This window comes from Salmo salar, chromosome 20 (genome assembly GCF_965601325.2).
Source record: "Salmo salar chromosome 20, fSalSal1, whole genome shotgun sequence".
NCBI classification, from domain to species: Eukaryota; Metazoa; Chordata; class Actinopteri; order Salmoniformes; family Salmonidae; genus Salmo; species Salmo salar.
Window position 1 is genome coordinate 91,857,013 of NC_138310.1, and position 25,471 is coordinate 91,882,483.

Sequence of the window (25,471 nt, forward strand, 5' to 3'; positions counted from 1 at the left end):
TTTCTGATTAAAACCAGACCTGTAATTTGTTTTCTGAAATGTAAATATTTTGAAATTCTGTTTTACTTAGAAGCTTTTGTTTGTGTCCTAAATTGGAACCCTATTTACTGTAAAGTGCACTACTTTAAACAGCCATATAAGGAGAGAGAGGAGTGGCTTATAGAGGGGCAGGGCTTATAGCGAGGAGAGGAGTGGTTTATAGAGGAGAGGGCGGGGCTTATAGCGAGTAGAGGAGAGTGGCTTATAGAGGAGAGGGCGGGGCTTATAGCGAGGAGAGGAGAGTGGTTTAAAGAGGAGAGGGCGGGGCTTATAGCGAGGAGAGGAGAGTGGTTTATAGAGGAGAGGGCGGGGCTTATAGCGAGGAGGGGAGTGGTTTAAAGAGAAGGCGGGGCTTATAGAGGGGAGAGGAGAGTGGTTTATAGCGGGGAGAGGGCGGTGCTTATAGCGGGGAGAGGAGAGTGGTTTATAGAGGGGAGAGGGCGGTGCTTATAGCGGGGAGAGGAGAGTGGTTTATAGAGGGGAGAGGGCGGGGCTTATAGAGGGGAGTGGTTTATAGAGGGGAGAGGGCGGTGCTTATAGCGGGGAGAGGAGTGGTTTATAGAGAGGGTGGGCTTATAGAGGGGAGAGGGTGGGGCTTATAGAGGGGAGAGGTTTATAGAGGGGAGAGGGCGGGGCTTATAGAGGAGAGAGGTTTATAGAGGGGAGAGGTTTATAGAGGGGAGAGGGCGGGGCTTATAGAGGGGAGAGGTTTATAGAGGGGAGAGGTTTATAGAGGGGAGAGGGCGGGGCTTATAGAGGGGAGAGGTTTATAGAGGGGAGAGGTTTATAGAGGGGAGAGGGCGGGGCTTAGAGGGGAGAGGTTTATAGAGGGGAGAGGTTTATAGAGGGGAGAGGTTTATAGCGGGGAGCGGTTTATAGAGGGGAGAGGTTTATAGAGGGGAGAGGTTTATAGGGGGGGGGTTTATAGAGGGGAGAGGTTTATAGAGGGGAGAGGTTTATAGAGGGGAGAGGTTTATAGAGGGGAGAGGTTTATAGGGGGGGGGGTTTATAGAGGGGAGAGGTTTATACAGGGGAGAGGGGGGGAAGTGGCTTTAAGTTGTTTTAATGAAGTAACATGGAGGGGAGTGGATCTGAAGATGACAGGCTGAATGGATTAATCCATGCTGCTTGGCCACGCCTCTTGTAGCGTCTGGCCATCATAGTGGTTCCGATTGCTGTTGTGGAATTAAAAATGCTTATTTCTGAAATGTTTACTTCTGATTGAAACTAGACCTGTAGTTTGTTTTCTGAAATGTAAATCTTCTGAAATTCTCTTTTACGTGAGCATCTGAAGTAAGGGTAGTTGAAAATTGGAAGCCTCCTAGAAGCTTTTGTTTATGTCCTAAATTGGATCCCTATTTACTATAAAGTACACTACTTTAAACAGCCATATAAGGAGAGGGGAGTGGCTTGTAGAGGGGGGGAGTGGCTTGTAGAGGAGAGGGGGGGAGTGGCTTAGTTAAGTTGGATCCCTATTTACTGTAAAGTGCACTACTTTAAACAGCCATATAAGCCCTGATGAAAAGAATTGGACTAGGTGATATCAGGAATAGGGAGCCATTTTAGACTCAAACCTTTCTTAATGACCAGGCTGCAGGGTTAGCCTATAGCTTGTAGCTTCCTCTTTTAGTTTAATCAATATCTCACCTAATCTCTTCATATTTCACCTCAGTCTGATAGATAGTGTTAATACCCAACAGCTTGTTCTTTAGATTTCTAATCAAATCAAAGTTTATTGGCCACAAAGCTTTGCAAGGTGTTAACAGCAGGTGCAGCGAAGTGCTTATGTTACCTGCTCCAACAGTAGATTGTCTCGCAAATACACACACACCAAAAGTACAAAATACATTTTTTTTTTTAAATGACAATGAGTACAATTAAAAAAATCTACAATATAAATATGTGGTGTGTGTGTGTAGGCAGTATATCATTTGGAAGGAAAATGGTATGTACAGTAGTAGGTATATTAGGAAAAAGTGATCCTAGACCAGAGTTGATACTCTGAGCTGCTTTAAGGAGACAGACATTGAGACCTGGGGTTTATTTGACACGTCAGAGAGAGCGCGAGAGAGAGAGAGGAGACGTGTCATGAGCTCAGCCAGTGTGTTATAAAAATGACAGTGGAGTGACTGAGTCATAGGTTGCACCCTTAAAACGGTATCCTATTCCCTGTATAGTGCACTACATTTTAACCAGAAACCCTATAATGACCAAAACAGACCAATATTCTCCCTCTCCTCTTCCTGAGTCCCTCAGCCGCTGTCTTGCCCGAAGTGACGTTGTTCACACGTCAGAACTGAATCTACCCCCCCCCCCCCCCTCCCCATTCTCTTTTTATCAGTCCGGTGTCCTGCATGCCTGTGTGCGTGCATGCTGGGCTCACCATTATGGGTCTAATGGTCAGGGTGGGGGGGTGGAGAGAGGGGGATAAGTGTAACGCTATGGAGCAGCGCTGTGGGAAAGAAGGGAATCCTCCTTTTCTGTAATGAGATGACAGGGGGCTAAATTCACCGTTCTGTTTACAGCGGGTCATTCCATAGGGAACTGTCTGAGGGGCTAAATTCACCGTTCTGTTTACAGCGGGTCATTCCATAGGGAAATGTCTGAGGTGCTAAATTCACCGTTCTGTTTACAGCGGGTCATTCCATAGGGAAATGTCTGAGGGGCTAAATTCACCGTTCTGTTTACAGCGGGTCATTCCATAGGGAAATGTCGGAGGTGCTCTAGTATTGTTACGTCACCTAATGTAGAATAAAGATTCAAACATGACGACCGTTCTAAAACCTGGCCCGACTCCACATGACTCTGATTTAAACCTTTATATGAACTAATCCGTGTTTAAAATTAAGTGGTGCAACACGTCTGATTTTAATTTTATATTTACCGAAGCTACATTAGCTCCAAACTAACCTAACCTAGATTAGCTCCAAACTAACCTGACCTACATTAGCTCCAAACTAACCTAACCTAGATTAGCTCCAAACTAACCTAACCTAGATTAGCTCCAAACTAACCTAACCTAGATTAGCTCCAAACTAACCTAACCTAGATTAGCTCCAAACTAACCTAACCTAGATTAGCTCCAAACTAACCTAACCTAGATTAGCTCCAAACTAACCTAACCTAGATTAGCTCCAAACTAACCTGACCTACATTAGCTCCAAACTAACCTAACCTAGATTAGCTCCAAACTAACCTAACCTAGATTAGCTCCAAACTAACCTAACCTAGATTAGCTCCAAACTAACCTAACCTAGATTAGCTCCAAACTAACCTAACCTAGATTAGCTCCAAACTAACCTAACCTAGATTAGCTCCAAACTAACCTAACCTAGATTAGCTCCAAACTAACCTAACCTAGATTAGCTCCAAACTAACCTAACCCAGATTAGCTCCAAACTAACCTAACCCAGATTAGCTCCAAACTAACCTAACCCAGATTAGCTCCAAACTGACCTAACCCAGATTAGCTCCAAACTGACCTAACCCAGATTAGCTCCAAACTGACCTAACCCAGATTAGCTCCAAACTGACCTAACCCAGATTAGCTCCAAACTGACCTAACCCAGATTAGCTCCAAACTGACCTAACCCAGATTAGCTCCAAACGAACATAGATTGGCTCCAAACCAAACTAAGATTAATTTATTTACATTTTATTGAACCTTTATTTAACTAGGGCAAGTCAGTTAAGAACAAATTCTTATTTAAATTGACGGCGAAACCCTCCCCTAACCCGGACAACGCTGGGCAAATTGTGCGCCGCCCTATGGGACTCCGATCACCGCCGGTTGTGATACAGCCCGGGAACGAACCAGGGTCTGTCGTGACGCCTCTGGCAATGCAGTGCCTTAGACCGCTGTGGCACTCGTGAGGCCTAATTTAACCCAACCATAGTGAGCAATATGTTGAAAAATAATATTGCAGTGTCAAATCAGAATACATGTAGAATCATATCTACAGTTGAAGTCAGAAGTTTACATACACCTTACGCCAAATACATTTAAACTCAGTTTTTCACAATTCTTTAATCCTTTAATCCTAGTACAGATTCCCTGTTTTAGGTCAGTTAGGATCACCACTTTATTTTAAGAATGCGAAATGTCAGAATAATAGTAGAGAGATTTATTTCAGCTTTTATTTTTTTAATCACATTCCCAGTGGGTCAGAAGTTTACATACACTCAATTAGTATTTGGTAGCATTGCCTTTAAATTGTTTAACTTGGGTCAAATGTTTTGAGTAGCCTTCCACAAGCTTCCCACAATAAGTTAGGTGAATTTTGGCCCATTCCTCCTGACAGAGCTGGTGTAACTGAGTCAGGTTTGTAGGCCTCCTTGCTCGTTCACGCTTTTTCAGTTCTGCTGACATATTTTCTATAGGATGAGGTCAGGGCTTTGTGATGGCCACTTCAATACCTTGACTTTGTTGTCCTAAAGCCATTTTGCCACAACTTTGGAAGTGTGCTTGGGGTCATTGTCCATTTGGAAGATCCATTTGTCACCAAGCTTTAACTTCCTGACTGATGTCTTGAGATGTTGCTTCAATATATCTACATAATTTCCCTACCTCATGATGCCATTTATTTTATCATTTTGTGAAGTGCCCCAGTCCGTCCTGCAGCAAAGCACCCCCACAACATGATGCTGCCACCCCCGAGCTTCACGTTTGGGATGGTGTTCTTCGGCTTGCAAGCCTCCCCCTTTTTCCTCCAAACATAACGATGGTCATTATGGCCAAACAGTTCTATTTTTCTTTCGTCAGACCAGAGGACATTTCTCCTAAAAGTACGATCTTTGACCCCATGTGCAGTTGCAAACCGTAGTCTGGCTTTTTATGGCGGTTTTGGAGCAGTGGCTTCTTCCTTGCTGAGCGGCCTTTCAGGTTATGTCGATATAGGACTCTTTTTACTGTGGATATAGATACTTTTGTACCTGTTTCCTCCAGCATCTTCACAAGGTCCTTTGCTGTTGTTCTGGGATTGATTTGCACTTTTCACACTAAAGTACGTTCATCTCTAGGAGACAGAATGCGTCTCCTTCCTGAGCGGTATGACGGCTGCGTGGTCCCATGGTGTTTATACTTGCGAACTATTGTTTGTACAGATGAATGTGGTACCCTCAGGCTTTTGGAAATTGCTCCCAAGGATGAACCAGACTTGTGGAGGTCTACAATTTATTTTCTGAGGTCTTGGCTGATTTCTTTTGATTTCCCCATGATGTCAAGCAAAGAGGCACTGAGTTTGAAGGTAGGCCTTGAAATACATCCACAGGTAAACCTCCAATTGACTCAAATGATGTTAGGTGGAATGGGCCAAAATTCACTCATACTTATTGTGGGAAGCTTGTGGAAGGCTACCCGAAACGTTTGACCCAAGTTAAACAATTTAAAGGCAATGCTAACAAATATTAATTGAGTTTATGTAAACTTCTGACCCACTGGGAATGTGATGAAAGAAATAAAAGCTGAAAGAAATAATTATCTGCTATTATTCAGACATTTCACATTCTTAAAATAAAGTGGTGATCCTAACTGACCTAAGACAAGGAAAATAGGTTTAGCCTAATCTGTGTCTGGGGAAACCAGACCCATAGCACCCCAACCCCACATGTCACTGATCTGAAGAAGCTTTCAGTGTCTCATATTTTGAATCCACATGTAGCATGGCTGGTAAATAAGGCTGTCTGTTCCTGTCTGTAAACAGGGTTGGATCAACATGGCTGGTAAATAAGGCTGTCTGTTCCTGTCTGTAAACAGGGTTGGATCAACATGGCTGGTAAATAAGGCTGTCTGTTCCTGTCTGTAAACAGGGTTGGATCAACATGGCTGGTAAATAAGGCTGTCTGTTCCTGTCTGTAAACAGGGTTGGATCAACATGGCTGGTAAATAAGGCTGTCTGTTCCTGTCTGTAAACAGGGTTGGATCAACATGGCTGGTAAATAAGGCTGTCTGTTCCTGTCTGTAAACAGGGTTGGATCAACATGGCTGGTAAATAAGGCTGTCTGTTCCTGTCTGTAAACAGGGTTGGATCAACATGGCTGGTAAATAAGGCTGTCTGTTCCTGTCTGTAAACAGGGTTGGATCAACATGGCTGGTAAATAAGGCTGTCTGTTCCTGTCTGTAAACAGGGTTGGATCAACATGGCTGGTAAATAAGGCTGTCTGTTCCTGTCTGTAAACAGGGTTGGATCAACATGGCTGGTAAATAAGGCTGTCTGTTCCTGTCTGTAAACAGGGTTGGATCAACATGGCTGGTAAATAAGGCTGTCTGTTCCTGTCTGTAAACAGGGTTGGATCAACATGGCTGGTAAATAAGGCTGTCTGTTCCTGTCTGTAAACAGGGTTGGATCAACATGGCTGGTAAATAAGGCTGTCTGTTCCTGTCTGTAAACAGGGTTGGATCAACATGGCTGGTAAATAAGGCTGTCTGTTCCTGTCTGTAAACAGGGTTGGATCAACATGGCTGGTAAATAAGGCTGTCTGTTCCTGTCTGTAAACAGGGTTGGATCAACATGGCTGGTAAATAAGGCTGTCTGTTCCTGTCTGTAAACAGGGTTGGATCAACATGGCTGGTAAATAAGGCTGTCTGTTCCTGTCTGTAAACAGGGTTGGATCAACATGGCTGGTAAATAAGGCTGTCTGTTCCTGTCTGTAAACAGGGTTGGATCAACATGGCTGGTAAATAAGGCTGTCTGTTCCTGTCTGTAAACAGGGTTGGATCAACATGGCTGGTAAATAAGGCTGTCTGTTCCTGTCTGTAAACAGGGTTGGATCAACATGGCTGGTAAATAAGGCTGTCTGTTCCTGTCTGTAAACAGGGTTGGATCAACATGGCTGGTAAATAAGGCTGTCTGTTCCTGTCTGTAAACAGGGTTGGATCAACATGGCTGGTAAATAAGGCTGTCTGTTCCTGTCTGTAAACAGGGTTGGATCAACATGGCTGGTAAATAAGGCTGTCTGTTCCTGTCTGTAAACAGGGTTGGATCAACATGGCTGGTAAATAAGGCTGTCTGTTCCTGTCTGTAAACAGGGTTGGATCAACATGGCTGGTAAATAAGGCTGTCTGTTCCTGTCTGTAAACAGGGTTGGATCAACATGGCTGGTAAATAAGGCTGTCTGTTCCTGTCTGTAAACAGGGTTGGATCAACATGGCTGGTAAATAAGGCTGTCTGTTCCTGTCTGTAAACAGGGTTGGATCAACATGGCTGGTAAATAAGGCTGTCTGTTCCTGTCTGTAAACAGGGTTGGATCAACATGGCTGGTAAATAAGGCTGTCTGTTCCTGTCTGTAAACAGGGTTGGATCAACATGGCTGGTAAATAAGGCTGTCTGTTCCTGTCTGTAAACAGGGTTGGATCAACATGGCTGGTAAATAAGGCTGTCTGTTCCTGTCTGTAAACAGGGTTGGATCAACATGGCTGGTAAATAAGGCTGTCTGTTCCTGTCTGTAAACAGGGTTGGATCAACATGGCTGGTAAATAAGGCTGTCTGTTCCTGTCTGTAAACAGGGTTGGATCAACATGGCTGGTAAATAAGGCTGTCTGTTCCTGTCTGTAAACAGGGTTGGATCAACATGGCTGGTAAATAAGGCTGTCTGTTCCTGTCTGTAAACAGGGTTGGATCAACATGGCTGGTAAATAAGGCTGTCTGTTCCTGTCTGTAAACAGGGTTGGATCAACATGGCTGGTAAATAAGGCTGTCTGTTCCTGTCTGTAAACAGGGTTGGATCAACATGGCTGGTAAATAAGGCTGTCTGTTCCTGTCTGTAAACAGGGTTGGATCAACATGGCTGGTAAATAAGGCTGTCTGTTCCTGTCTGTAAACAGGGTTGGATCAACATGGCTGGTAAATAAGGCTGTCTGTTCCTGTCTGTAAACAGGGTTGGATCAACATGGCTGGTAAATAAGGCTGTCTGTTCCTGTCTGTAAACAGGGTTGGATCAACATGGCTGGTAAATAAGGCTGTCTGTTCCTGTCTGTAAACAGGGTTGGATCAACATGGCTGGTAAATAAGGCTGTCTGTTCCTGTCTGTAAACAGGGTCGAGTTCATTGGGACCATACTGTGGAAAAACATAAAAAAAAAAAAGTCAAATCAAAACAAGTGTTTTCTCATTGGACGAGTTCAGGTAGTCCCTCACCGTTACGGTCTTGCGTTGTTTCTTATTTCCGCGTTGTGCCGAATGAACACCTGGGTGATGTCAGTATACAGGTGTTTGATGTGTTTCTCTCCACAGGTAATCCTGGTGCAGGTGAACCCAGGTGAGGCCTTCACTATACGGCGAGAGGATGGTCAGTTTCAGTGTATCACAGGTAAGACACCCTGCTTTTAGTTCCCTACAGTGGGTCAAGGGGTTAATCAAGCTGCCTAATTCACGGTTCTGTTCATTAGGGCAAATGTAAAAAAAAATTAAAAAAAATGGAAACCACATTTTAAGATTTACTTATTCAGTACAGATAGTTCCGACCTGAGCATGACCCAGTACTTCCCAAGTGTCGCTCTTTTGCTCACTATCTCTCTGGCTCGCTATCTCTCTCTCTCGCTATCTCTCTCTCTCGCTATCTCTCTCACTCGCTATATCTATCTCTCTCGCTCGCTATATCTATCTCTCTGGCTCGCTATCTCTCTCGCTCGCTCGCTATCTCTCTATCTATCTCTCTCACTCGCTATATCTATCTCTCTCGCTCGCTATATCTATCTCTCTGGCTCGCTATCTCTCTGGCTCGCTATCTCTCTCGCTCGCTATATCTATCTCTCTCTCTCGCTCGCTATATCTATCTCTCTCTCTCGCTCGCTCGCTATATCTATCTCTCTCGCTCGCTATATCTATCTCTCTGGCTCGCTATCTCTCTCGCTCGCTATCTCTCTATCTATCTCTCTGGCTCGCTATCTCTCTGGCTCGCTATCTCTCTTGCTCGCTATCTCTCTATCTATCTCTCTCGCTCGCTCTAGCTATCTCTCTGGCTCGCTATCTCTCTGGCTCGCTATCGCTCTGGCTCGCTATCTCGCTCGCTATCTCTCTGGCTCGCTATCTCTCTATCTATCTCTCTGGCTCGCTATCTCTATATCTATCTCTCTGGCTCGCTATCTCTCTGGCTCGCTATCTCTCTGGCTCGCTATCTCTCTGGCTCGCTATCTCTCTGGCTCGCTATCTCTCTGGCTCGCTATCGCTATCTCTCTGGCCGCTCGCTATCTCTCTGGCTCGCTATCGCTCTGGCTCGCTATCTCTCTATCTCTGTCTATGACTGTTTTAATTTGACAGATGATTGAGTGAGCTGTGTACTGATACACTATCATCATGTCAAATCACTGTTTGCTGTAATTGCAGTGTGTTTCTGTGTTTTGTAGTGCAGTCACACTATAGCGACAGAGTCTGTGTCTGTTGGAATGAGATGTGGCTGAGACCCTGTTAGTCATCCTTCTCTGCTCTGTCAGGGAGTGTGAGGAGCGCAGGCAGGCTTTGTGATGCGTGCGCACACACACACACACACACACACACACACACACACTAGGGATGTATATCTTTCCCTTTCAAGATGATTCCATACGTTTCTAGATACATGGGTTCCGATACAATACAGGAATGATCCGTTTTATTTTTAAATGGTTCGGTGTGGTTCGGGGGGGTTCGGGGGGGTTCGTGGAACAAGTCAATGCACTAACATTTATTTTCCATTCTAAATCAACATTGCTGCTAATGGAGCCTCTGAGCTGACTTTTGCAGATTAATAGTGAGACTAGTAATGTATCATTATTTATCTTTATAAATTAGCTATGACCAAGCTATTAATTATAATTAATATATCGCAGAACTTTGGATTCCCCCCCCCCCCCCCCCGGTCTCATAATCAAATGGTTTACCAAATCGAATTGTATTTGTCACATGCACGAATACAACAACCTTACTGTGAAATACTTACGAGCCCTTAACCAACAATACCTGGGGGGGGGGGGGGGTGCGCTTGACCCTCATTTTCCAGCTCCGTTGTCTTGCTCATGCTCAGGGAGAAATATTTGTAAATTATTTTTAGCCTTCTCCCCAATTTCATGGTATCATATTGTTCCCATCGCTGCAACTCCCGTACAGACTCGGGAGAGGAGCCATGCGTCCTCCGAAACACGACCCTGCCAAGCCGCACTGCTTCTTGACACACTGCTCGCTTGCTAGAGCGCGATGGGACAAGGGAATCCCGACCGGCCAAACCCGCTCCTAACCTGGACGATGCTGGGCCATTTGTGCGTCTCCTCATGGGTCACCCGGCTGCGACACAGCCCGGGATCGAACCCGTATCTGTAGTGACACCGCTAGACCTGCAGTGCTGCTTCACCACTCGGGAGGCCCGAGGGAGAAGTTGTTGTCCTGGAACCACACTGCCAGGTCTCTGACCTTTTCTATAGGTTGTCGGTTATCAGGCCTACCACCGTTGTCGTCGGCAAACTTTATTTATGGTTGTTAGAGTTGTGGGGAACAGGGAGTACAGGAGGGGACTGAGGACGCACCCCTGGGGAGCTCCAGTGTTGAGCATCAGAGTGGCGGATGTGTTGCTAACTACCCTTATCACCTGGGGGCGGCCCGTCAGGAAGTCCAGGATCCAGTTGCAGAAGGAGGTGTTTAGTCCCAGAGTCCTTAGCTTAGTGATGAACTTTGAGGGCACTGTGGTGTTGAATGTAGAGGTCGACCGATTAATCGGAATGGCCAATTAATTAGGGCCGATTTCAAGTTTTCATAACAATCGGTATTTTTGGCCACCGATTTGCCGAATTTAAAAAATATATATATTTGTATTTTTATATATAAATATTTTTTAACTATGCAAGTCAGTTAAGAACACATTCTTATTTTCAATGACGGCCTAGGAACGGTGGGTTAACTGCCTTGTTCAGGGGCAGAACGACAGATTTTTACCTTGTCAGCTTGGGGATGCAACCTTAAAGTTAACTAGTCCAACGCTCTAACCACCTGCTTTACATTGCACTCCACGAGGAGCCTGCCTGTTACGCGAATGCAGTAAGAAGCCAAGGTAAGTTGCTAGCTAGCATTAAACTTATCTTATAAAAAAACAATCAACCAATCATTATCACTAGTTAACTACACATGGTTGATGATATTACTAGTTTATCTAGCCTGTCCTGCGTTGCATATAATCGATGCGGTGCGCATTCGCGAAAAAGGACTGTCGTTGCTCCAACGTGTACCTAACCATAAACATCAAGGTCTTTCTTATAATCAATACACAAGTATATATTTTTAAACCTGCATCTTTAGTTAATATTGCCTGCTAACATGAATTTCTTTTAACTAGGGAAAATGTGTCACTTCTCTTGCAACAGAGTCAGGGTATATGCAGCAGTTTGGGCCGCCTGGCTCGTTGTGAACTGTGAAGACTATTTCTTCCTAACAAACACAGCCGACTTCGCCAAACGGGGGATGATTTAACAAAAGCGCATTTGCGAAAAAAGCACAATCGTTGCACGACTGTACCTAACCATAAACATCAATGACTTTCTTAAAATCAATACACAGAAGTATATATTTTTAAACCTGCATATTTAGCTAAATGAAATCCAGGTTAGCAGGCAATATTAACCAGGTGAAATTGTCACTTCTCTTCCGTTCATTGCACGCAGAGTCAGGGTAAATGCAACAGTTTGGGCCGCCTGGCTCGTTGCGAACTAGTTTGCCAGAATTTTGCCAGTAATTATGACATAACATTGAAGGTTGTGCAATGTAACAGGAACATTTAGACTTATGGATGCCACCCGTTAGGTAAAATACAGAATGGTTCCGTATTTCACTGAAAGAATAAACGTGATAGTTTCAGGATTCGACCATATTAATGACCTAAGGCTCGTGTTTCTGTGTGTTATGTTATAATTAAGTCTATGATTTGATAGAGCAGTCTGACTGAGCGGTGGTAGGCACCAGCAGGCTTGTAAGCATTCATTCAAAATAGCACTTTCGTGCGTTTTGCCAGAAGTCCTTCGCAATGCATTGCGCTGTTTATAACTTCAAGCCTATCAACTCCCAAGATTAGGCTGGTGTAACCAATATGAAATGGCTAGCTAGTAATCGCGTTTCAAATGTCACTCGCTCTGAGACTTGGAGTAGTTGTTCCCCTTGCTCTACGTGGGTAATGCTGCTTCCAGGGTGGCTGTTGTTGATGTGTTCCTGGTTTGAGCCCAGGTAGGAGCGAGGAGAGGGACGGAAGCTATACTGTTACACTGGCAATACTAAAGTGCCTATAAGAACATCCAATAGTCAAAGGTATATGAAATACAAATCGTATAGAGAGAAATAATCCTATAATTCCTATAATAACTACAACCTAGAACTTCTTACCTGGGAATATTGAAGACTCATGTTAAAAGGAACCACCAGCTTTCATATGTTCTCATGTTCTGATCAAGGAACTTAAACGTTAGCTTTATTACATGGCACATATTGCACTTTTACTTTCTTCTCCAACACTTTGTTTTTGCATTATTTAAACCAAATTGAACATGTTCCATTATTTATTTGAGGCTAAATTGATTTTATTGATGTATTATATTAAGTTAAAATAAGTGTTCATTCAGTATTGTTGTAATTGTCATTATTACAAATAAATAAATAAGAAATCGGCCGATTTTGATGGGTACTGGCTTTTTGGCCCTCCAATAATCGGTATCAGTATCGACGGTGAAAAATCATAATCGGTCGACCTCTAGTTGAATGCTGAGCTGTAGTCAATGAACAACGTTCTCACATAGGTGTTCCATTTTTGTGAGCCATGACCAGCCTTTCAAAGCACTTCATTGCTACTGACGTGAGTGCTATGGGACGGTAATAATTGGGCACAGGGACTATGGTGGTCTTTGAAACATGTTGGTATTACAGACTCGGTCAGGGACATGTTGAAAATGTCAGTGAAGACACTTGCCAGTTGGTCCGCACATGCTCTGAGTACACATCCTGGTAATCCGTCTCGACCTGCTGCCTTGTGGATGTTGACCTGTTTAAAGGTCTTACTCACATCTGTTACAGTCATCTGGAACAGCTGGTGCTCTCAAGCATGCTTCAGTGTTGCTTTCCTCGAAGTGGAGGTAGCTGTTCTCTGTTGCCGATGCATGGAAAACCCAGCAGAATGTATATTATTAATGTTCTCCACATAACTGATTACAGACTGGGGTGCTTCATGGTTTGGTTGGGGGGGGGGGGACATAACTGATTACAGACTGAGGTTCTTCATGGTTTGGTTGGGGGGGGGGGGGACATAACTGATTACAGACTGAGGTTCTTCATGGTTTGGTTGGGGGGGGGGGACATAACTGATTACAGACTGGGGTGCTTCATGGTTTGGGTTTTCAACACTATATATAAAGTATGTCAATCTCTGCAAACAGAAAATACATCCCTCCCTGAGGCTCTCTTATAATTATGATGTTTTAGAACAGATGCCGGTGCATAATTTGATTTCTGGAATGATATTAGAGTGGAATGGAGGAACGTGAGCAGGTAGCCTACAGGAGAGTTTTATTTATTTAAAAAAAAAAATATTCCCCCCCCAAGTAGCCTAATCAGATTAAAACATTTGTGATTGTTTGTGTTTATGCCACACATAAAAGGTAAATCCGTTTTGAAAAGTTAAATGACAAATATTTAGGCGATTTTATTGAAGCATTAGGTTGTAGGTGGAGGAATAGCCACTCTGAAAGGAAAGGAGGCATAGCGGTGCCTCGCTGACGGAGCAACGCTCCCACACACTTTACGGTGACACCCAGCGTCATAGCCATGTCATAATATTTCATAACAGCTGACATTTTAACTTTTGTCAACCTGTCATAATATGGTCATAACCTGTCATGACCCATATATTTACACCTGTTGTGACATATATTGCGTTTATTTTATGGCTGGTTATGACACCTACATAGAGTAGGTAGCTCTGGACAGGCTGTCTATTCACCCTCTTTAACAGCTCTGGACAGGCTGTCTATTCACCCTCTCTGGACAGGCTGTCTATTCACCCTCTCTGGACAGGCTGTCTATTCACCCTCTCTGGACAGGCTGTCTATTCACCCTCTTTAACAGAGCCTCTGGACAGGCTGTCTATTCACCCTCTTTAACAGCTCTGGACAGGCTGTCTATTCACCCTCTTTAACAGCTCTGGACAGGCTGTCTATTCACCCTCTAACAGAGCTCTGGACAGGCTGTCTATTCACCCTCTTTAACAGAGCTCTGGACAGGCTGTCTATTCACCCTCTCTGGACAGGCTGTCTATTCACCCTCTAACAGAGCTCTGGACAGGCTGTCTATTCACCCTCTAACAGAGCTCTGGACAGGCTGTCTATTCACCCTCTTTAACAGCTCTGAACAGGCTGTCTATTCACCCTCTAACAGAGCTCTGGACAGGCTGTCTATTCACCCTCTTTAACAGCTCTGGACAGGCTGTCTATTCACCCTCTAACAGAGCTCTGGACAGGCTGTCTATTCACCCTCTAACAGAGCTCTGGACAGGCTGTCTATTCACCCTCTTTAACAGCTCTGGACAGGCTGTCTATTCACCCTCTCTGGACAGGCTGTCTATTCACCCTCTCTGGACAGGCTGTCTATTCACCCTCTCTGGACAGGCTGTCTATTCACCCTCTTTAACAGAGCCTCTGGACAGGCTGTCTATTCACCCTCTCTGGACAGGCTGTCTATTCACCCTCTAACAGAGCTCTGGACAGGCTGTCTATTCACCCTCTTTAACAGAGCTCTGGACAGGCTGTCTATTCACCCTCTCTGGACAGGCTGTCTATTCACCCTCTAACAGAGCTCTGGACAGGCTGTCTATTCACCCTCTAACAGAGCTCTGGACAGGCTGTCTATTCACCCTCTTTAACAGCTCTGGACAGGCTGTCTATTCACCCTCTAACAGAGCTCTGGACAGGCTGTCTATTCACCCTCTAACAGAGCTCTGGACAGGCTGTCTATTCACCCTCTAACAGAGCTCTGGACAGGCTGTCTATTCCTCCATCTCCCCTTCCAGACCCACTGCGTCCCCTCCTTCGTTTGATCCACTGTTCATTACACGTCATTCCAGTCTTCTCTCCCACCCCCCATGATGAGCTCAGTGCTCTGGCTAGTTTCTCTACTTAGAGCTAGAGGTGGGCCAGCCTGACTGACTGGACTCGGCCTGACGGACGGGACTCGGCCTGACTGACTGGACTCGGCCTGACGGACGGGACTCGGCCTGACGGACGGGACTCGGCCTGACGGACGGGACTCGGCCTGACGGACGGGACTCGGCCTGACGGACGGGACTCGGCCTGACTGACGGGACTCGGCCTGACGGACGGGACTCGGACTGACTGACGTCAGGGGAGGAGGGTGGAGTGGGGGAGGGGAGAGAGTGGAGGGGAGAGTGGGGGGTGAAGGAGGGGAAAGAGGGGAGGAGTGGGGAGTGGAGGAGTGGAGGAGGGGAGAGTGGTGGAGGGGAGAGTGGTGGAGTGGAGGAGGGGAGAGTGGGGGAGAGAGGAGGGGAGAGTGGGGAGAGAGGAGGGGATGGGTGGAGGGGAGAGTGGAGGGGAGAGTGGGGGATGGGTGGAGGGGAGAGTGGAGGGGGGAGGGGAGAGGGGATGGGTGGAGGGGAGAGTGTGGGGGAGGGGGGGAGGGGAGAGTGGGGATGGGTGGAGGGGAGAGTGTGGGGGAGGGGAGAGTGGGGGAGGGGAGAGTGTGGGGGAGGGGTGGAGGGGAGAGTGGGGGATGGGTGGAGGGGAGAGTGTGGGGGAGGGGAGGGGGAGAGTGGGGGGAGGGGAGAGTGGGGGATGGGTGGAGGGGAGAGTGTGGGGGAGGGGAGAGTGGGGGATGGGTGGAGGGGAGAGTGTGGGGGAGGGGAGGGGAGAGGAGAGTGGGGGATGGGTGGAGGGGAGAGTGGGGGAGGGGAGAGTGGGGGATGGGTGGAGGGGAGAGGGGGGGATGGGTGGAGGGGAGAGGGGGGGAGGGGAGGAGGAAGGGAGAGGAGTAATGGAGGGGCGGGAGCTCTGCTGCTTACTTCTCCCTCTCTGTCAGAGTGGTCTCTCTTCTCAGTGACGTGAATGGAGGGATGAGTCACCGCTCATGGAGCAGCCCCGTGTATGTGTTTTAACCATGTGTTCCCCGTGTATGTGTTTTAACCATGTGTTCCCCGTGTATGTGTTTTAACCATGCAATATGAGACAGCTGAGTAACCAGGAGTGTGTGTGTGTGTGTGTGTGTGTGTGTGTGTGTGTGTGTGTGTGTGTGTGTGTGTGTGTGTTGTGTGTGTGTGTGTGTGTGTGTGTGTTGTTCTCTCCCAGATCTATTTGTGTTTCATTCATGTATTTTTAGCAGCTGGAAGTGCGTAATGTGTTTCCTACTACCTAATGGACTGCTTAATATGAGGAGACCATCTGGTAAGACGAAGTAAAACATCATGGCCGTTATGATGTTAGACATCTCCCATAGGGGGGAGAGAGAAGGACAGAGAGTTGATTGAGCTGGTGTGTGTGTGTGTGTGTGTGTGTGTGTGTGTGTGTGTGTGTGTGTGTGTGTGTGTGTGTGTGTGTGTGTGCACCACTCAGGACAAGGTGATAACCAGCAGCCATTTTGAATTAGTTTCCCAACTTAGGGCCCTGAATCCTGCCCCCCCCCTGTCAACACACGTTATTTGCGTCACACACACACACACACACACACACTTAACTAGCCGCTGGGTGTGTTCATGCCAGAAGGGATGGGGCGTAGGGCAGTTGACCATGTTACCGTCACACCGATGGTCACGAGTCATGAAGGCAGTCATATTCCACGTGACCGTTTAGTCACGGTAACTAGTCTTCTCCGAGCTCTGATGCTCATGCTGGTCATTAGTAGTCTACCAAACTTGCTAACTGCCTGGTACGCAGCACTCTGTTGTCCCTCTAATCACTCTGACATCAATACAAAATGTCATGGAAAATGTAATCAAACACTTCATGAGAGCCCGTGAGCTCATGTTGCGCAACATTTCAATAGGCTATGCAATTGCGCGAGAACAGAGTGATGGCCTCTACTAAAAAGAGGAGGCCTACTGTATTTTATATCTCTGCTTTCCTAATCTTAAGCACATTGCTTCTCTTTACAACAGGAGTATAGCCTACCTGGCTGGCATGAAAAATGAACCAGAGGAAAAGCGTCATCCGTTTGCTATTTAAGTGCAAAGATGACATGTATTTTTTCCCGCTGCCACTGTTTCATTACAGGTGCACGATAATGGTCCATTTTAAATGAAAACAAATTTCACACACATATTATTTAGTATATGTAAAGACAAGATTAAATCAAGAATAGTTTGATGGGTGACAATATTAGCCTATCACTTGTGATTGAGGCCCAGCTTGGGTGCAGTCAGGCAAGAAACGGGACATGCACGTTTTTTTCAAAATCATAATCGCACACCTCATGTAGCCCAGCCCATAGTCCTATATGTTTTAATAAGGTTAGTATCACACCTCATGTAGCCTAGCCCATAGTCCTATATGTTTGGATAAGGTTAGTATCACACCTCATGTAGCCTAGCCCATAGTCCTATATGTTTTAATAAGGTTAGTATCACACCTCATGTAGCCTAGCCCATAGTCCTATATGTTTTAATAAGGTTAGTATCACACCTCATGTAGCCTAGCCCATAGTCCTATATGTTTTAATAAGGTTAGTATCACACCTCATGTAGCCTAGCCCATAGTCCTATATGTTTTAATAAGGTTAGTATCACACCTCATGTAGCCTAGCCCATAGTCCTATATGTTTTGATAAGGTTTGTATCACAACTAAAGAGGCCAAATAACTTGTTAAAATGAAGCCCATTAATCTACTTTACAAGGAGTGTAGAGCCTAGCTGGCAGACATAAGCAGCACGTGAGTTTCACGTTTGGGGAGAGATAATTTTCACCATTAAAAATGCACCTTTTTTTGTAATATAATCACATTTGCGATTACTTTTGAGAATTGGTGTTTTCCTGCTAATTGATAGCATTTTGGAACATTTGCTCTGATAGCCTACTGCAGTGTGTACATTGCTGCACTGATAATGTGATGAAATAGCCTAATATTTTATCAACATTTTAAGCTGTACGTTCTGATCTGTTGCTTCAGCCTTATTGCTTGTGGTTGTATTAGTCTGGGATACGATAGATCTCAGACTATGTTTAGAATATTTCTTTCTAGCGCAGAATAGAATAGGTCAACTTTTGTACTATGGGGGATAGTAGATTGACATAGACTAGTGCTTTTGCTGTTCGTTAGGTCTACACATCTTGTTGGCTGATGAAAAGTAAATGTGGACAGTTCTTCCAATATCTTCAATGTGCTCCTCGGAATTGGATAAGGACGTGCGCAGTAGCGTTCCGCGATGTGTCTGTCTTCACTTGCCGCCTGTGAGAAAGACCCGATCACATGAGCTATGTGAGTTAGAGGTGCTTCGGAGCAGGCAGACCTCGGGGAGAAGGGCCCAACGCAGCCCTCGGGGAGAAGGGCCCCAACGCAGCCCTCGGGGAGAAGGGCCCAACGCAGCCCTCGGGGAGAAGGGCCCAACGCAGCCCTCGGGGAGAAGGGCCCAACGCAGCCCTCGGGGAGAAGGGCCCAACGCAGCCCTCGGGGAGAAGGGCCCAACGCAGCCCTCGGGGAGAAGGGCCCAACGCAGCCCTCGGGGAGAAGGGCCCAACGCAGCCCTCGGGGAGAAGGGCCCAACGCAGCCCTCGGGGAGAAGGGCCCAACGCAGCCCTCGGGGAGAAGGGCCCAACGCAGCCCTCGGGGAGAAGGGCCCATCGGCCACTGGCCGCAAAAAGCATGGATTTTTTTTTTTTTTAGGGTGCATTACGGCCACACAAAGGAGATGTTGCCGGGAAATTCGAGGCGTTAGCAAGTGCTTGTCAAATTGGGAATGAGAGACTGATGAAGTGTGTACAGCCTGGGCAAAACACAACAACAAAACAGAGTTCACACCTTTTCAAGCGACTTTAAAAAAATCATCATCAGAGTCCCATCAAGCAGCTTTACAATGTGTTAAATCAACACACATAGCCCAACGGCTGTAGAACTACATTCACATTAACAACTCTAAATTAACTAACGGCTGTAGAACTACATTCACATTAACAACTCTAAATTAACTAACGGCTGTAGAACTACATTCACATTAACAACTCTAAATTAACTAACGGCTGTAGAACTACATTCACATTAACAACTCTAAATTAACTAACGGCTGTAGAACTACATTCACATTAACAACTCTAAATTAACTAACGGCTGTAGAACTACATTCACATTAACAACTCTAAATTAACTAACGGCTGTAGAACTACATTCACATTAACAACTCTAAATTAACTAACGGCTGTAGAACTACATTCACATTAACAACTCTAAATTAACTAACGGCTGTAGAACTACATTCACATTAACAACTCTAAATTAACTAACGGCTGTAGAACTACATTCACATTAACAACTCTAAATTAACTAACGGCTGTAGAACTGCATTCACATTAACAACTCTAAATTAACTAACGGCTGTAGAACTGCATTCACATTAACAACTCTAAATTAACTAACGGCTGTAGAACTGCATTCACATTAACAACTCTAAATTAACTAACGGCTGTAGAACTACATTCACATTAACAACTCTAAATTAACTAACGGCTGTAGAACTACATTCACATTAACAACTCTAAATTAAGCATACAGGAATACCTGTTTCTTTGTTAACCTCTCAACACAGAATATCCGCACTCCCTCAAATCGTTTGGAGAAAACATCCTTTCTATTTTATTCAGCTTTGTTCAATTGTTCTCTTCATGCTATTAAAATAATATAAATGAACTAGTGTAGCCCCACAGCCATATGGCACAGCCAGATCAGGACCTAACGTCAGGACAACTCAGTATGCTATTCTGTTCTTCTGAAATAGACTACATTTTCTTCATTTCATGTTTCTTTGGACTTTGTCTAAAATAAATCGTATTATTATCTTCAAATAGGTGTAGTGTAAAAGGCAGTCCATTCACAGCATCTGCATTGATGATGCTGCCTGTGTGTGTGTGTCTCGGCTGGTTTCTATGTGTGTTTGAGATGGAGGGAGCCACCTCCGCAGTGGCCCGCGAGTGGGCAGGAGGCAAGGACACTCAGGCAGCACTAACACGGCACGACACACACACAGCGCCAACACAACACACACACAGCGCCAACACAACACACACACAGCGCCAACACAACACACACACAGCGCCAACGCAACACACACACAGCGCCAACGCAACACACACACAGCGCCAACGCAACACACACACAGCGCCAACGCAACACACACACAGCGCCAACGCAACACACACACAGCGCCAACGCAACACACACACAGCGCCAACGCAACACACACACAGCGCCAACGCAACACACACACAGCGCCAACGCAACACACACACAGCGCCAACGCAACACACACACAGCGACAACGCAACACTCACACAGCGACAACGCAACACTCACACAGCGACAACGCAACACTCACACAGCGACAACACTACACACACACACACAGCGACAACACTACACACACACACACAGCGACAACACTACACACACACACACAGCGACAACACTACACACACACACACAGCGACAACACTACACACACACACACAGCGACAACACTACACACACACACACAGCGCCAACACAACACACACACAGCGCCAACACAACACACACACACACAGCGCCAACACGACACACACACAGCGCCAACACGACACACACACGACACACACACAGCGCCAACACGACACACACACAGCGCCAACACGACACGCACACAGCGCCAACACAACACAACACGCACACAGCGACAACACAACACAACACGCACACAGCGACAACACGACATCGCTAACTATCTGAACAGCTAACATTGACTTCCAGTCATTTTCTCTCCGCCCGCTGCTCCAATGGATTTGTTTATTTTCGATTGCTTCTGCATGGAATCATTAGGTTGTCTTAACCTTTTCTATCTAGGCTACAGTACATGCACGAGTACACATCCCCAGCCCCGCAGAGACGGGAACATACAGCAGTTTACACACACACACACACACACACACACACACACACACACACACACACACACACACACACACACACACACACACACACACACACACACTGTTCATTCACAGCATCTGCAGTGAGTGGCTTTCAGAATGAACGAGCTTGTGACTCATTCTCTCACTGTTGTCCGGTTCCGGGGGGGGGAGGGAGGGAGGAGGATGGGGGAGAGGGAGGGAGGAGGATGGGGGAGAGGGAGGGAGGAGGATGGGGGGGAGGGAGGAGGATGAGGGAGGGAGGGAGGGAGGGAGGAGGATGGAGGAGAGGGAGGGAGGAGGATGGGGGAGAGGGAGGGAGGAGGATGGGGGGGAGGGAGGAGGATGAGGGAGGGAGGGAGGGAGGAGGATGGAGGAGAGGGAGGGAGGGAGGAGAGGGAGGGAGGGAGGAGGATGGGGGAGAGGGAGGGAGGAGGATGGGGGAGAGGGAGGGAGGGAGGAGGATGGGGGGAGAGGGAGGGAGCGAGGAGGATGGGGGAGGGAGGGAGGGGGAGGGAGGAGGATGGGTGAGGGAGGGGGAGGGAGGAGGATGGGTGAGGGAGAGGGAGGGAGGGAGGGAGGGAGAGGGAGCGAGGAGGATGAGGGAGGGAGGAGGATGGGGGAGAGGGAGGGAGGGAACGAGGAGGATGGGGGAGAGGGAGGGAGCGAGGAGGATGGGGGAGAGGGAGGGAGGGAACGAGGAGGATGGGGGAGAGGGAGGGAGGGAGGGAGCGAGGAGGATGAGGGAGGGAGGGAACGAGGAGGATGGGGAGAGGGAGAGAAGGGAGGGAACAAGAAGGATGGGGAGAGGGAGGGAGGGAGGGAACGAGGAGGATGGGGGAGAGGGAGGGAGGGAGGGAGCGAGGAGGATGAGGGAGGGAGGGAACGAGGAGGATGGGGAGAGGGAGGGAGGGAGGGAGCGAGGAGGATGGGGGAGTGGGAGGGAGGGAACGAGGAGGATGGGGGAGAGGGAGGGAGGGAGGGAACGAGGGGGAGAGGGAGGGAGGGAGGGAGCGAGGAGGATGGGGGAGAGGGAGGGAGGGAGCGAGGAGGATGAGGGAGGGAGGAGGATGGGGGAGAGGGAGGGAGGGAGGGAGCGAGGAGGATGGGGGAGAGGGAGGGAGCGAGGAGGATGGGGGAGAGGGAGGGAGGGAACGAGGAGGATGGGGGAGAGGGAGGGAGGGAGGGAGCGAGGAGGCTGAGGGAGGGAGGAGGATGGGGGAGAGGGAGGGAGGGAACGAGGAGGATGGGGAGAGGGAGGGAGGGAGCGAGGAGGATGGGGGAGAGGGAGCGAGGAGGATGGGGGAGAGGGAGGGAGGGAGCGAGGAGGATGGGGGAGAGGGAGGGAGGGAGGGAGCGAGGAGGATGGGGGAGGGAGGGAGGAGGATGGGGGAGAGGGAGGGAGCGAGGAGGATGGGGGAGAGGGAGGGAGGGAGCGAGGAGGATGGGAGGGAGGGAGGGAGCGAGGAGGATGGGGGAGAGGGAGGGAGGGAGGGAGGGAACGAGGAGGATGGGGAGAGGGAGGGAGGGAGGGAGCGAGGAGGATGGGGGAGAGGGAGGGAGGGAGGGAGCGAGGAGGATGGGGGAGAGGGAGGGAGGGAGGGAGCGAGGAGGATGGGGAGAGGGAGGGAGGGAGCGAGGAGGATGGGGAGAGGGAGGGAGGGAGCGAGGAGGATGGGGGAGAGGGAGGGAGGGAGCGAGGAGGATGGGGGAGAGGGAGGGAGGGAGGGAGCGAGGAGGATGGGGGAGAGGGAGGGAGGGAGGGAGCGAGGAGGATGGGGGGAGGGAGGGAGGGAGGAGGATGGGGGAGAGGGAGGGAGCGAGGAGGATGGGGGAGAGGGAGGGAGGGAGCGAGGAGGATGGGAGGGAGGGAGGGAGCGAGGAGGATGGGGGAGAGGGAGGGAGGGAGCGAGGAGGATGGGGGAGAGGGAGGGAGGGGGAGGAGGATGGGGGAGAGGGAGGGAGGGAACGAGGAGGATGAGGGAGGGAGGGAGGGAGCGAGGAGGATGGGAGGGAGGGAGGGAGGGAGGAGCGAGGAGGATGGGAGGGAGGGAGGGAGCGAGGAGGATGGGGGAGAGGGAGGGAGGGAGCGAGGAGGATGGGAGGGAGGGAGGGAGGTCAGCGAGGAGGGAGGGAGGGAGGGAGGTCAGCGAGGAGGATGGGGGAGAGGGAGGGAGCGAGGAGGATGGGGGAGAGGGAGGGAGCGAGGAGGATGGGGGAGAGGGAGGAAGGGAGGGAGCGAGGAGGATGGGGGAGAGGGAGGGAGGGAGGGAGCGAGGAGGATGGGGAGAGGGAGGGAGGGAGCGAGGAGGATAGGGGGAGAGGGAGGGAGCGAGGAGGATGGGGGAGAGGGAGGGAGGGAGGGAGCGAGGAGGATGGGGGGAGGGAGGGAGGGAGGGAGGAGGATGGGGGAGAGGGAGGGAGCGAGGAGGATGGGGGAGAGGGAGGGAGGGAGCGAGGAGGATGAGGGAGAGAGGGAGGGAGGGGGAGAGGGAGAGAGGGAGGGAGGGGGAGAGGGAGGGAGCGAGGAGGATGGGGGAGGGAGGGAGCGAGGAGGATAGAGGGAGGGAGGGAGCGAGGAGGATAGAGGGAGGGAGGGAGCGAGGGAGGGAGGGGGAGAGGGAGGGAGGGAGCGAGGAGGATGGGGGAGAGGGAGGGAGGGAGGGAGGGAGCGAGGAGGATGGGAGAGAGGGAGGAGGATGGGGGAGAGGGAGGGAGCGAGGAGGATGGGGGAGAGGGAGGGGGGGAGGGAGGAGGATGGTGGAGAGGGAGGGGGGGAGGGAGGAGGGAGGGAGGGAGGAGGATGGGGGAGAGGGAGGGAGGAGGGGGGGAGCGAGGAGGATGGGGGAGAGGGAGGGAGGAGGGGGGGAGCGAGGAGGATGGGGGAGAGGGAGGGGAGGGGGAGGAGGAGGGAGGGGGGAGAGGGAGGGAGAGGAGGGGGAGGGAGGATGGGGGAGAGGGAGGGAGGGAGGATGGGGGAGAGGGAGGGGGGGAGGGAGGAGGATGGGGAGAGGGAGGGGGGGAGGGAGGAGGATGGTGGAGAGGGAGGGGGGGAGGGAGGAGGATGGGGGAGAGGGAGGGAGGGAGCGAGGAGGATGGGGGAGAGGGAGGGGGGGAGTGAGGAGGATGGGGGAGAGGGAGGGAGGATGGGGGAGAGGGAGGAGGATGGGGGAGAGGGAGGGAGGGAGGGAGGAGGATGGGGGAGGGGGGGAGGGAGGAGGATGGTGGAGAGGGAGGGGGGGAGGGAGGAGGATGGGGGAGAGGGAGGGGGGGAGCGAGGAGGATGGGGGAGAGGGAGGGAGGGGGGGAGTGAGGAGGATGGGGGAGAGGGAGGGAGGGAGGGAGGAGGATGGGGGAGGGGGGGAGGGAGGAGGATGGTGGAGAGGGAGGGGGGGAGGGAGGAGGATGGGGGAGAGGGAGGGGGGGAGCGAGGAGGATGGGGGAGAGGGAGGGAGGGAGGGAGGAGGATGGGGGAGGGGGGGAGGGAGGAGGAGGGAGGGGGGGAGGGAGGAGGATGGGGGAGAGGGAGGGGGGGAGCGAGGAGGATGGGGGAGAGGGAGGGAGGGAGGGAGCGAGGAGGATGGTGGAGAGGGAGGGAGGGAGCGAGGAGGATGGGGGAGAGGGAGGGAGGGAGCGAGGAGGATGGTGGAGAGGGAGGGAGCGAGGAGGATGGGGGAGAGGGAGGGAGGGAGCGAGGAGGATGGGGGGAGAGGGAGGGAGGGAGCGAGGAGGATGGGGGAGAGGGAGGGGGGGATGGTGAGAAGCAGAATAACCTGTTTGTTTTGGATGTGTTTTGTAGAAGGTGGAGACAGTTCTGTGCTCTCTGAGAAAGGGAGAGTCGATGTTCTTTGGACCTGGTACATCATCTCAGTGTCGTCTGTATCAAATCAAATGGTATTTGGCAAATGCGCCGACTACAACAGGTTTACACTTTACCTTGAAATGCTTACTTATGAGCCTTATCCAAACAATGCAGGGTTAAAAAGTGTGTGTGTGTCTCTGAGAGAGAGCTGCTGGCTGTGTATACAAGCCCAGAACAATCACCCCTCTCTCATCCCAAATAGGGATCCCTGTGTCTGTCCTCTCTCTCTCATCCCCTCTCTCTCTCATCCCAATCTTCCCTCCATCCCTCCCTATGTCTGTCCTGTCTCTCTCTCACCCTCTCTCTCTCTCATCCCCTCTCTCTCTCATCCCAATCTTCCCTCCATCCCTCCCTATGTCTGTCCTGTCTCTCTCTCACCCCCTCTCTCTCTCATCCCAATCTTCCCTCCATCCCTCCCTATGTCTGTCCTGTCTCTCTCTCACCCCTCTCTCTCTCATCCCAATCTTCCCTCCATCCCTC

General features: G+C 49.4%; 1 protein-coding gene across 3 annotated transcripts in view; it reads left to right on the forward strand.

Moving 5' to 3' along the window:
* The window catches only part of fndc3a (fibronectin type III domain containing 3A), a 199,304-nt gene that overhangs the window by 50,911 nt on the left and 122,922 nt on the right, over positions 1–25,471 (forward strand). For all 3 annotated transcript variants that reach the window (XM_082966821.1, XM_082966820.1, XM_082966819.1), the window contains one exon: positions 8,270–8,345. In XM_082966821.1, the coding sequence (XP_082822947.1) occupies positions 8,270–8,345 (76 nt within the window). The remainder of the gene's footprint in view (positions 1–8,269; positions 8,346–25,471) is intronic.